Source organism: Typopeltis vanoorti, chromosome 11, assembly GCF_054136105.1.
Source record: "Typopeltis vanoorti isolate ZY-2024b chromosome 11, IOZ_Tvanoo_1.0, whole genome shotgun sequence".
Classification (NCBI taxonomy): domain Eukaryota; kingdom Metazoa; phylum Arthropoda; class Arachnida; order Uropygi; family Thelyphonidae; genus Typopeltis; species Typopeltis vanoorti.
Genome location: NC_143559.1, coordinates 82461231 through 82475414, shown reverse-complemented (window position 1 = coordinate 82475414; position 14184 = coordinate 82461231). Strand labels below are relative to the sequence as shown.

General features: G+C 35.9%; 1 protein-coding gene across 3 annotated transcripts in view; it reads left to right on the top strand.

Annotated features, from left to right (window-relative positions):
* Positions 1-14184, top strand: part of Pka-R2 (cAMP-dependent protein kinase type II regulatory subunit) — a 431144-nt gene that overhangs the window by 364015 nt on the left and 52945 nt on the right. For 2 of the 3 annotated variants that reach the window (XM_090400101.1, XM_090400103.1), the window contains exon 10: positions 9715-9780. In XM_090400101.1, the coding sequence (XP_090256227.1) occupies positions 9715-9780 (66 nt within the window). The remainder of the gene's footprint in view (positions 1-9714; positions 9781-14184) is intronic. The other variant, XM_090400102.1, reaches the window with a different exon arrangement.

The window sequence follows — 14184 nt, the reverse complement described above, 5'->3', positions numbered from 1 at the left end:
CTTTAGGAACAATATTAGTTTCTTGCTTTCTTCCTCATTTGCTTTGTGTTAGTTCCTGAGTGCACATACCATATCTTTATGTTCCTGAAGATGGCAATGTGACGTTGCCGAAATATAGAAGTGATTCATTAAAGTTACCTTTAATTAATATACTTCATTTGCGTTGTTAATTCCATAAACTAATTACCAGTTATTTCTATAAGATTAATTCAGAGGATATTTTTCAGAACAGGTCTAGTGGTGGGAGGACTAGGGAGTAATCCATGGAAACTGGGCAAAATGGTGGTTAGCAAAGGTGTTAGAACTAGGTTTATTTGCATGGAGAGTGGTGAATGAGTGGAATAAGTTGCCAGAGTCTGTTGTGAGTTCAAGGCAAAGTATGATAGATACTGTGTGGAAGCTGAATAGTTGTTGACATGATGTTTAGGGCCTCCCTCGATGAGTCTAATGACTCCTTGGAGTTGCCCGTAATAATAAATAATAATCAACTTAACTATCTGCTCACCCTCCCTTTTTCCACAGTTTAGTTTAGTTTAGCTTGGGAGGAATCACTTTCCCTGTGATACCCACTCTAGTACATGAACAACCATGTGCTACATCACAGATGTCAAGGTGGAAAATTTAGCACTCTGACTGGTCCACCTTTTCCTCAATAGCAGTTTTTGATTCTGCAACTGTCAGTTCATCTCCTATCAGTGATGCATTGAAGCATTTTACAAAATGTATTATTACAGCAGCCACAGCTGCACTTCCTGAAATATCTAGTCAGTTCCCACATTTTCCTAAGCCATTGTGGAATGATGATTACACAGCACAACCAGTGGATAACATACCTGCTCTCTAACCAACAGGTCATGGATTTGAGTCCCACTCTATTTCATGTAATTTCATTACATGAAATAAAGTGATTTATCTGTATTTTGCTAAAGCATTGAACAAAGTACCACATAATAAAGTAGTGTTATTATGCAGAATTGGATAGTCACTTGGTAGCCTGTTATAGGGATGGTCCTCTGATGGGATTCAGTGGTACTCCACTGCATGTTTGATTGATGGGATCCTGTGGTGCCCCACTTATTATCTTCCTTTTCAGTGTCCTGAAAAGAAATGTAATGAGTGGAGTACAACTGGGTTCTCTTCTAGGACCTGCCACTGTTGTTTGATTTATATATCAATGATATAGTTCAAGTTTTGTGAGGAGATATTCAATTGTTTGCTGATGATGCTAAATTAAGAAGAGCATTGTCAGGATTTGAACAGTTTGTTGATTTTGACGAATGGGGGATATTGCTTTGATGTTGCCAAGTGTAAAATTATACACTTTGGCCAAAGAAGGTGGAATGAGATTGATCATATTGGAGAAACTTTGCTTCAGGAGGTGAAGGAGGCAAAATATTTAGGGATCTTGGATAATGGAGCTGAAATACAGGGAACACATTGCAAAAGTTGTAGGGGTTACCCAGAAAATTGCTGCTATAATGCAAAAAACTGACAAGTATAGATAAGACGATAGTCTCACTGATAAGGCACTATTTCTATGCCCAGATCAGATCATTTGAAGCGCTGAGAGGAATAACTAAGATTGTTTCAGGACACTAGAATGTTGAGTAGAAGGACACATTTAGGGAATGTGATCTATAGAGCTTGGTAGACAGAAGGAGGTGATGTGATGTGATATGATTGAGGCATATAGGTCGAAAAAAAGGAGCCTGCCACATATAGATACAGGGACATTTTTGGGGTAATAGGTGATGGGAGAATGAGAGGTCATCTTTGGAAATTGTACAAAGGTCATGTGAATATGGGAGTGAAAGGAGGTTTTTTGCATGACAAGTGATACATACTAACCTGGATAGTGAGTGCTTCAACACTGAATGTTTTGAAGGCAAGGTAATGTGTAAGTGTTTGGCCTCTTGCAAACAGTCTTCATACTCCATGGAAGTCTGAAAGAATACTACAGTAGTCTATTTATCCAGTATTCAGGACAATGATCTTTCATTTAACCAATCCATGTATGTCAACAAACTTATGTTAGAACACCATGTAATTGCACTTCATTTCTCAAACCCATCAATTATCAGAATGGCAAATTACCTTCCCACTGCAATTGGATAAACTATTATTCTGATCACATCAACTTCCATGTTGTCAGCTACTCATCATGGAATGTTTGCATAACTAACAACCTATTTATCATTCATTAAATTATGGAGCCAACTTCCACATCAAATATTATTTAATAATAATATCTGATATGGAATAATAACCTTACTACAAAAAACTACTTGTCTGGCTTGACTTTTTATGGTTAAAAATAAATAATAAAATTGATTAATTTAAAGTTTTTACAAAAAAAAAAAAAAAATGAAAGTAAGAATAATAATTAATTGCATCAGCCAGTCAGAATTTTCTTATTTATGGCATCTTGTTTTTGCAGTCTTTCAATCTTGATACTTTTTGTTCTGTAATCATTCATTGATTTGACCAGTGGTATTTTGCCTAGACTCCTTATGTGTGTGTGTGTGGGTGTATATATATATATATGTTAAAAATACCAAGCAATTTTAAACCAGGTTTAAAATTGCTTGGTATTTTTAACATTTTTATACCCAAGGTAAAATACTTTCTACATATATATATATATATATATATATATATCTTCTTCTTATTATTATTTCTTCTCTCTTCTTTTACCTTGTAGTGTCGAGGATTTTCTACATTTAACCACTACCGTATTTGCCTCCCGGTGTGCCTCATGCCAGCAGATGCATGTGTTCATGGGCTGGTTTGCCTGTTCTGGGGGCCGAACCCCCCAACTTCGGTGTGAGACCAGCGAACTCACCTTTAGTTGAAAGAGACCAGATAAAGGTTCCTTATGTCACCACTGACAGGAATCCATCCCAGGTCTTTCCAACCAAAGGGCTTTGTCTATACTGACTGAACTACGGAGGCTCAAGATTATCCTATGACAATATAGAAAATACATGGAATCAAGGTAAAAAAAATGTTAGAAGTACTGCAAGAAACATACTTGGTACAACATCAAGACCAAATCATGAATGGATAACCCCTGAAATTCTAAATACTTTAGAAGAAAAAAGAGCAGCAAAGCATATATTAAATATAAAAAATACAGAAGAAAATAAACAACATTATAAGAATCTTAAAAACAAAATTGATAAAATGTGTATATCTGCCAAAAATAACTGGTTGGAGGAAAAAGCAAAACTGTGTGAAGAAGCTAATAAAAGAAATGATAATTATTATTATTATTACGGGTATCTCCATGGAGTCAGTAGACTCATCACAGGAGACCCAAACTAGCAAAACAATATCTGTCATATCTCTTCATGAATTCGTTTACAGACAAAGAACTCGCAACTAAGTCAGGCAATGAATTCCACTCATTTACCACCCGCCAGGCAAAAAACCTTGTTCTCACACCTTTGTTAACCACACTCTTCTTTAATTTCCAGGGATGACCTCTTGTTCTTCCATCACTATCACACAGCTGAAACGTTTCTCCTGCATCAATCCTATAAAAACCTTTCAGTAATTTAAATGTTTCTATCATATCCCCTCTTCTCCGCCTATCAACCAACCTTTGCAATCCACAAGCTCTCATTCTATCAATATAGGGAGCATTTTTTACATCACTCACCAACTTAGTCATTCTTCTCTGAACCCTCTCCACAGCCTCCTCATCTCCAAGGAATTCAGGTGACCAGACCTGAGCACAGTAATCCAAATGTGGAAGTATCAGTGCTTTATAAAGAGGAATAATAACCTCTTTATATCTGGATGTCAGTGTGTTCCTCAACAACCAAGTAATCCTATGTGCAATCTTGGACACCTTAGCAATGTGTCCCCTGAACTTCATCTCTCTATCTACCAACACCTCTAAGTCCTTGGCCTCATCAATCTCTTGGAGTACTGTTCCATCAATGTAGTACACAGTTGGTAATCTTTTAATCCCAAAACGCATAACTTTACACTTTTCCACATTGAACTGACATCCATTACCTTTTGCCCATTCTACCAGCTTATTTAAATCATTCTGCAAACTTTCAACATCAACCTGATTTTTTATTCTGTTACCCAACTTTGCATCATCAGCAAACAACTGAAAATCTCCCTTTAAGCCATTTCCTATATCATTTATAATAAAACGGTATACAAAATTATCAAAGAATTAACTAAGATCTATAAAGATAAACCATTAACAATGAAAGATAAAAAAAAATCTAGAAACTTGGCCAATACAAAATATTAAAATAATTTGGAAGGACTACTATCAAACATTATTTCAAAAAAAAAAACAGGAGGAAAATATAACAGAAAAGATGATATATGAAAAGGCACCACCCATAATCCCAGCAGAAATTATAAATGCAATATACCAAATGAAACTTTCAAAAGCTGTGGATAAAGATGAAATATCTATAGAACTATAGAAATATGGTGGCAAGGAAGCCATTAATTTCTTAATGAATTTATTTAATTAAATTCTTTATACTGGAGTAATTTCAACTGACTGGAAAACAGGAATTATTATACCAATTGACAAAAAAGGAGACAAAAGAATATGCGAAAATTATAGACCCATAACACTCTTAAGTTACAGTTATAAACTATTCATTCAAATTATACAAAAGATAACACAGGTGCTTACAGAAAAAATCATAGAGGAAAACCAAGTAGGATTCAGGACACTTAGATCCACTATAGACCATATCTTCACCATTAATAATATAGCAGAAAAATATTGGGAATACGACCTGCCCATATACTGTTGTTTTATAGATTTTAAGCAAGCCTTTGATTCAGTTAATAGAAACAAATTGATCACTATCCTAAAAAAATGTACAAATGGATTCTGATATTTTAACATTTATTACAAATTATTATGGAGACACCAAAGCTTTTGTTAAAACAAACAACATTAAAACCGAGGATTTCAGAGTTGAGAAAGGTATAATGCAGGGTTGTCCTCTCTCACCTCAACTCTTTATCATCTTCCTAGAAGAAATCTGTAAAGCCATAGCTGATGAACCAACCAGGTGTAAAAAATCAGTGGTACCAACATTAATCACATAAAATACGCAGATGATATCATTATTTTAGCAGATTCTAAACCACAGCTAGAAAAAACTATTAATATTTTAAATGACTCTTGTAGAACTTAAGGTATGAAAATAAATCTTCATAAAACAAAAATAATGAAGATAGGTAGAGAAGAAGAAAATATTTCTATAAATCTTGAAAATCACCTGTTGGAACAAGTTAATAAATATGTTTATCTTGGCAGTCATATCTAGTAACCTCAACAATATGGAAACAGTAAAACACAGGCTAAACCTAGGTTGGACCAACATGAATAAACTAAACAAAATATGGAAAAATAAAAAAATCCCGACGAGTCTAAAAATAAAATTATATAAAACAATTATTATCCCAACGGCTACTTATGCTTCAGAAGCCTGGAGATTAACTCAACAACCAATCAAGAAACTTCAAGTATTTGAAATGAAATGCCTTAGAAAAATGAATAACACTCACTGGATGCAACACAAGACTAATGATCAAGTCAGAACAGATTTAAACTTCCCAGATAATATAATAGACACAATCATTAAGCATCAACTGAGATGGTTTAGTCATCTTCAGAGAATGGCCCTCATAGACTCCCATATTTAGCTCTGAATGGATATATAGGAAGAAAAAGACCTAGAGGCAGACCAAGAAGTATATGGATAAAGTTGCTGAAAGAACATTCCCATCTACCCAGCTATAGAGTCATGATTGAGATGGTTAAAGATCGCAATAAGTGGAGAACCTTTCTTCTTAGTGGACTCAACCCATTATCAAGCAGATGAGATGATGATGATATATATAAAATTGTAAAAAAGCCTAGGATCTCCTGTTGGCTTTTTGAAGTTATTTTTACTTTAAAGTTGCCATTCATGTGATGTTAATTGTTCTTCTTTTTTTGCTGTGAAGATCAGTGTTACCTGTAGTGAGGTATTCTAGGAAATTCAAATATTGTTCAACCCTTTGAGATTTTTAACCCACAATTTTTGTTCAAATTTGGTTGTATTATGAATGTTTCACATGCTTCTTCAAATTTTCATTTAGGCCATGTTTTTGTGTGGTGTAAGAATTGATGCCTTTCCAATCAGTTCAAATACATAGTCAGAAAAGGCCTGTTTTTTTTTTCCATGGTATATATTTATTATTATTATTGTTATTACATGACACCTCCAAGGTGTCTTTGTTTTTTTTTCATGGCAGAATTCACCATAAAAATTTACATTAATAAAAAGCCTTTATTAGATGTGAAATTGATGACTGAGGCATGAGACATTATGAAGGCAGCACAAGATGAGTGGTAATAATGCATAAGCAGTACAAAGAGCAAATGAAAAAAGGTGATTCACTTGGTAAGGGTAGCAAAAGTCCAGTATTAATAGCAGTTTGCTAATGATGCCAAAAAAAAAAAAAAAAAATCTTAGGGAGTTCTTTCAATACTGGCTAGTATAAGAATGAATTATGGAAGGCTGATATTGGCTGGTGAATATGGTAGAGTGATAAGCAGTGCTGAGGGTATAGTATAGTTGACATACTAATTAAATGAACAATTCATAAAGGTATTTCATCTTCATGAATGGCATCATGTAGAGCTTGAGTGAACAAGAGGTATATGGGAAATTGAGTAAACTTGATGTTAAAAAAAAAAATTTTTTTTTTAAAAAGCAGTAGGGCTTGATATATCACCACATTTTGAGGGAACATTCCAGGGAGATGACAACAGTTTTGATGTACTTGTTTAAAATGAGTTTTGCATCTTGTATTGCTTTCATAATGTCTCATGCCTTAGTCATCAATTTTACATTTAATAAAGGCTTGCTATTTTCATGGTGAATTCTACCATGAAAAAAAGACACCTTGGAGGTGTCATGTAATAATAATAATAAATATATATACCATGAAAAAAAATTAGGCCTTTTCTGACCATGTTGAACTTATTTGTACCTCTTCATAAGGGAGGTGATAAAACAGACGTTTTGAATTATAGGCCAATCTGTATAGTGTTCGTGTCAAAGAGGTTAGTGAGGACCAAGATTCAGAATTGGTTGACACCAGCACAATTCTCATTCATGGGCAACATAGTTTTGATAAAGGAAGCTCGTGTTTTAGCAATCTATTTTTCATTTATTATAATAAGATGACAAATGCATTGGACAAAGGAGATGCATACACAACAATGGTGTATTTAGATTTTGCGAAGGCCTTTGATTAGATTTTCGCATGACAAGCTGTTAATTAAACTGTAACAGATGGGATTTTCAATATATAATTTAAGGAAATTACAACGTACTAGGATATACATTAAAATAAATTTTAATATATTTCAATATTTCGGCAACGTCACGTTGCCATTTTCAAGAACTTAAGTACAAGACTGGGCTGAAGGTCAATCGCCCAAGAATACCAACATTGCCCGCTAGAGGGCACTATCAGGACTTTAGGAGAAATAATAGCTTCATACTTCTTCCTCACTTACTGTTTTGTTGTGCCTGCATGCACGTGTCTTGTACTTAAGTTCTTGAAAATGGCAACGTGACGTTGCCGAAATATTGAAATATATTAAAATTTATTTTAATGTATATCCTAGTACGTTGTAATTTCCTTAAATTATATATTGAAAATGCATAACCAACGTCTAAGCCTTTCCATGAGAAAAACAGATGGGATTGTAGATTAAATAGTAGATCAGTGCACTGGACTGGAAATTGTCTGTCTGACAGCTATCAGCAGGTTGAGTATGGGAGTGCATATCCCAGAAGAGGAAGTCAATAATAGCATGTCCTAAGGATCTGTTTTGTGCCATTACTGTTTAATTTGTATGTTGATGATATGCAGGTATTTGCAGATAATGCAGAGTTAGAAAGAACTATAAGGAGTACAGCAGATGTTGTGACTTTGCATGAGGACTTGAATAGACTAGGTGAATGGACAAGTGAATTCAGTTTGTAAAATGTAAGGTTTTAAAATTTGGAAAGCAAAGATGAGATGCAGAGTAAGTGCTTGATGAGGATATCTTAGAGAAGGTGAAGGAGATAAGGGATCTGTAGGTGGAGGAGGACAGCACAATAATGCTTTAATCATGTCATGGGCACAGATTTGATCACCTAGTTTTCAAAAGGATAAAGAGATGTTGGAAAGGGCCCAGAGATGATTCACTAAAGATTTCTGATCTCTGGAATGTTGGTTATGAAGAATGATGGAGGAAATATAGCTTGCAAAGTGTAGTGAATAGAAAGAGTTGAGACATTGCTAAGGAGGAGTTACTACCAACTTAATTTAAATGAAATTCTTCATTGAATGGAGGAAAGATGGGGAGAACAAGAGACTATTCCTGGAAGCTGTATAAGGAGGGTGGCAAGATAGGTTTTTTGCACCTGAGAGTGTGGTGAGTGCTGAGTCACTGAATGTATTTAAAGCACAATATGATGTGGCACCTTTGTGATGAGTCTTTTAGCAGCTTGAAGGTCTTATGATGATAATGTAATTTTTAATATTTCGATTTGTTTCGATAGTGAGAACAAAATCATGTTGTCCAAATAATTGAGAAAAAAGAAAAGAACGACACCTGAGGAGATAAAAGAACATGGATTTAGTTTAAAGTATTATTATTAAATTAGATGTCTTTAAGTTGAAGTGAAATTTTATTATTATTAAATTAGATATCTAAAGATCAAGTGAAATAATTACATTGACTTCTACTACTGAGACTTTATAGTCTCTCTGTACTTTGCGGCCAGTCATCCCTGCTCTAGCCAAAGGCATCACATACAGCATGGCTAGAGCAGGGATGACTCTATCAGATATTTTCTATCAGATTTATTAATATGAACTATTAAGATTATCATTCAAAAATACACTGCTAAACAGGCTTTTCAGTGCTTTGCTCATTTGTCAGATATACTCCTTGGTGGAGTATACCTAACGGATGCTCAAATCAAATTGCACATTATAAGTTTTTAAAATTATTATTATTATTTGAACACCTCCAGGGAGTCCAAAGACTCATCAAGGGAGGGCACCTGCTCTACAATGCTGTCTCCACCACTCAAATGACCGCAACTAACAACGCCATCTACCACCTACCACCACCATTAGTTTTTCCAGAGATAATTACAAACATCCATGCCCATGTACGGGATTCGAACCCACAGCCTTTTGGCTGAAGAGCGGATACGCTGGCCGAGTGGTTAGCGTATATAATGTGATTTATCGTTTTTTTTTTCATAAGAATGCTTTTTGTTTAACTAAATTTCATTTGTAAGAGTATTAATATTTTGTAATGACTAAATATCTGTGCATGTGCTTTGAAAAATAACCAATTATATAATTATTTGTCCTATGTAGTTTGTAATATAATGTGGATTTTGCATCACATTAATAAATATTACACATCTTATAAAACATCATGCTCAATTTATTTATTAACAGGTAATATATGAAGTAATAAAATTAAATATCACCATAGAGAATTTCAAATAAAAAGTAGAAAAGAAGAAATTGCTTTTATTTAGAATAAAAAAGTTCGCTTTCATGCATGATATTTTATAAATGCATATACTGTAGTTCAAAATTCATAATTAACATCCATATTCAATTTAACTTTTTGTCTTGATTATTCCTTTGTAGGGTGATGAAGCAGATGGAATGTATTTTGTAGAAGATGGTACAGTAAAAATCACAATGGTAAAAGATGTAAGCGTCGTAATGTTGTGTATTTGTTTTTATTAATAATGAATGGGAAAATCAGTCCATCAGGAAGTTATTTATCTGTATATTTCATTTATATACAGATCCTTTATAAATAATTCTCACAAAGTAATTCTCATTCTTGAATCAGTTGTAGGTTCAAGACTAGTTGATGAAAAAAATATTTATGATGTGAGTTTTGGGACGTCTTGGAGTTGAGAAAAATAATACTTAATAGATATGGCCTTTCTTCCTGCTATACAGTATGTAAATAACACATACTTCACAATAAAGAGTCTGTTACTGTCTAATGTACTCTTTACAATGAAGAATATCTTAGCCAGTAGTAAGATCTGAGAGTTCATTGTTTCACAAACTCACCTCCAGTTTCAGCACAAAAGAGTAGTATCTCAAGATATCATCCTTCACCAGATTGGATGAAAATAGGCATTGCTGCTCAGAAGAAACTGATAAGTCAGAAAGACTTAAGTACCAATCATAAATATGAAACATGATCATCATCATCATATTCTTGATACATACTCTCAGGGTATGTAGAGGATATGTGTGTGTAGAGGCTTAAGTGCTGTGAGGACATCATGTTGGAGGCTTAATGGATATTTTACAACACTCAGAAAGGATTAAAACAGAATTTAATACTTCCTATATTTCGTCCTAGTCACTAGGACATCTACGGGGATTACAAAAACAACTAATGTAACATTAACACAAATATCATACAATACAAGCCCAATTACGTGGGTGACACTAAAGTCCTATCTAGGTGGAGCGCCCTCTAAGGGCAGTTGTAGGTGGCCTGGAATGTAAGGTGGGACCTCTGGCGATGAGTTTTCCCAAATCTTCGGAAGCTTAATGCAGCCGTATTTATTAAGATGGTTGATTTCTGAGAGCTGCTGCTGCTGCTTCTAAGAATAGTCTCTCTTTCTTGAATTTGGTATGTTGGAGCATGGTGGTTTTCTTCCATGATACCCTGTGGGTGGTGTCCATGGTCAGCCAAGCCCTGAATGACCATAGTTGTGTTTACAGATGTAAGACTTGTGTTCCTTCGTGGATGGATGCTGATCTGCCTGTCTGTCCAAAGTATGCCAGCTTACAGGAACAGGGTACTTTGTAAACTCCAGGCAGAGAGAGAGGAGGGAGCTGATCTTTCGTAGAACGGATAAGGGTAGCAAGTTTGCGGTGGGGTTTATATGCTGTGTGTAGGCTGTACTTTTTTAGAATCTTGGCTATTTTTTCGGATGTGCCATGGATGTAGGGTATGGTGGTGATGATATTTTTAAAATCTTGTTGACGAGAAGGACGGGGAATGGGGGAGGAACTGATTATTTTTTTGATACTGTGATCGCTGGCCATTGGATAGGAAAGTGCTGTGTATGTGGTTAAGCTCAGTAGTGAGGGCAGTTCCAAGATTGTGGGCTCTCTTGGTAAGAGTTATAATAATGCCATATTGTTGAGAGGAGGGGTGGTGAGAGAGTTTGTGAATGTATCTGCCTGTGTGTGTGGGTTTTCTGTATACCATGAAGGCAAGTGTATCATTAGACAGGTGTGTAACTAAGGTGTCTAGGAAGGGAAAACAATTGTTCTTTTCCTTTCCAGTTTACTGGAAAAGGAAAAGAACAATTAAACTGGATTCTTGGATGTAGGCTATTAAGATGACTGAGGAAGGAGTCTAACGTGTCTGAGCCATGAGGCCAAATAGAGAACACATCATCTACATATCTTAGCCAGATAGAAGGTTTGAGTGGGGCTGAGTCTATGGCTCATTTTTCGAAATCTTCCATATAGAAATTGGCAAGAGGGGGTGAGAGGGGGGAACCCATGGCGGTTCCCTCTATCTGCTTGTAGATTTTGTTCTTCCAAGAAAAATACCCAGAGTTAATGGCTAAGGAAAAGAGATCTAAGATGTCAGATGGAAAAACGTTTTCTAAGAGAGATAAGGTGTCAGTTAAGGGAATATTGGTAAACAAAGAGGAGATATCAAAGCATACCAATATGTCTGCGTTATTCAAGGTTAAATTTTCTATGAGGGCTTTAAAGTGGGTCGAGTTTTTTATATAGGAAGCGGACCTTCCAGTGAGGGGGGTTCAGAGAGTTGGCCAGCTGTTTAGACAGTCTGTAGCAAAGGTGCATTGGTGGCATCTACTATAGGTCTGAGTCAGGAATTGGGTTTGTGGATTTTTGGTAAACCATATATACAGGGGGGACAGGAACGGAAAGGTTTAAGTTTTTTTGTGATGTCAGGGGGGCCAGGAAGATACTTTTTTAAGTAAGATTTTTAGTTTCTTAACTTGTGTTTTTATGGGATCGTGTTCTAGTGGGATGTAGGTACCACGATCGTGGAGGATAATATTCATTTTACGATTGTATTCACTGGTATTAAGAATGACTGTGGCATTACCCTTATCCACTCTGGTTATGATGATACTTTTTTCTTTCCGTAATTTCAGGAGAGCCGTGCATTGGGCATATGATAAATTACTTTTTGGAGGCGAAGAATGAATGAGGATGTTGGCTACATCAAGTCTGGTGTTGTTGGCTATCTCCAACGATAAGCGACTGATCCCACATTCGATGTTAACCATTACATCAAGCTCCAGCACTTCCTTCGGAGCGATGGCAAAATTACAGCCGAGGTAAAGGGAGTAGATAGATGCCACCAATGCACCTTGCTACAGACTGTCTAAACAGCTAGCCAACTCTTACTATATAAAAACTTACTTACTATATAAAAAACTCGACCCACTTTAAAGCCTTCATAGAAAATTTAACCTTGAATAACGCAGACATATTGGTAAGCTTTGATATTTCCTCTTTGTTTACCAATATTCCCTTAACTGACACTTTATCTCTCTTAGAAAACGTTTTTCCATCTGACATCTTAGATCTCTTTTCCTTTGCCATTAACTCTGGGTATTTTTCTTGGAAGAACAAAATCTACAAGCAGATAGAGGGAACCGCCATGGGTTCCCTCCCTCTCACTCCCTCTTGCCAATTTCTATATGGAAGATTTCGAAAAACAAGCCATAGACTCACCCCCACTCAAACCTTCTATCTGGCTAAGATATGTAGATGATGTGTTCTCTATTTGGCCTCATGGCCCAAACATGCTAGACTCCTTCCTCAGTCATCTTAATAGCCTACATCCAAGAATCCAGTTTACTATGGAAAAGGAAAAGAACAATTGTTTACCCTTCCTAGACACCTTAGTTACACGCCTGTCTAATGATACACTTGCCTTCACTGTATACAGAAAACCCACACACAGGCAGATACATTCACAAACTCTCTCGCCACCCCCTCCTCTCAACAATATGGCATTATTATAACCTTACCAAGAGAGCCCACAATCTTTGTTCCAGTGGAACTGCCCTCACTACTGAGCTTAACGACATACACAGCACTTTCCTATCCAATGGTTACAGCGATCACAGTATCAAAAAAATAATCAGTTCCTTCCACATTCCCCATCTTTCTCGTTAACAAGATTTTAAAAATGCCATTACCACCATACCCTACATCCGTGGCACATCCGAAAAAATAGCCAAGATTCTAAAAAAGTACAACCTACACACAGCATATAAGCCCCACCGCAAACTTGCTACCCTTATCCGTTCTACGAATGATCAGCTCCCTCCTCTCTCTCTGCCTGGAGTTTACAAAGTACCCTGTTCCTGTAAGCTGGCGTACTTTGGACAGACAAGTAGATCAGCATCCATCCACTAAGGAACACAAGTCTTACATCTGTAAACACAACTATGATCATTCAGGCTTGGCTGACCATGTCTTGAACACCACCCACAGGGTATCATGGAAGTAAACCACCATGCTCCACCACAGCAAATTCAAGAAAGAGAGACTATTCTTAGAAGCAGCAGCAGCAGCAGCTCTCAGAAATCAACCATCTTAATAAATACGGTTGCATTAAGCTTCCGAAGATTTGGGAAACACTCATCACCAGAAGTCTCACCTTACATTCCAGGATACCTACAACCGCCCTTAGAGGGCGCTCCACCTAGATAGGACTTTAGTGTCACCCTTGTGGTTGGGCTTGTATTGTATGATATTTGTGTTAATGTTACATTAGTTGTTTTTGTAATCCCCGTAGATGTCCTAGTGACTAGGACGAAATATAGGAAGTATTAAATTCTGTTTTAATCCTTTCTGAGTGTTGTAAAAAATCCATTAAGTTTTTGTAATCCCCGTAGATGTCCTAGTGACTAGGACGAAATATAGGAAGTATTAAATTCTGTTTTAATCCTTTCTGAGTGTTGTAAAAAATCCATTAAGCCTCCAACATGATATGTAGAGGATAGTATGATAGTACTATATGAAAAGTTTATATCATTATTAACTTCCTGTTGGCAGTTTCCCTTCAAATTAATCTGTTAT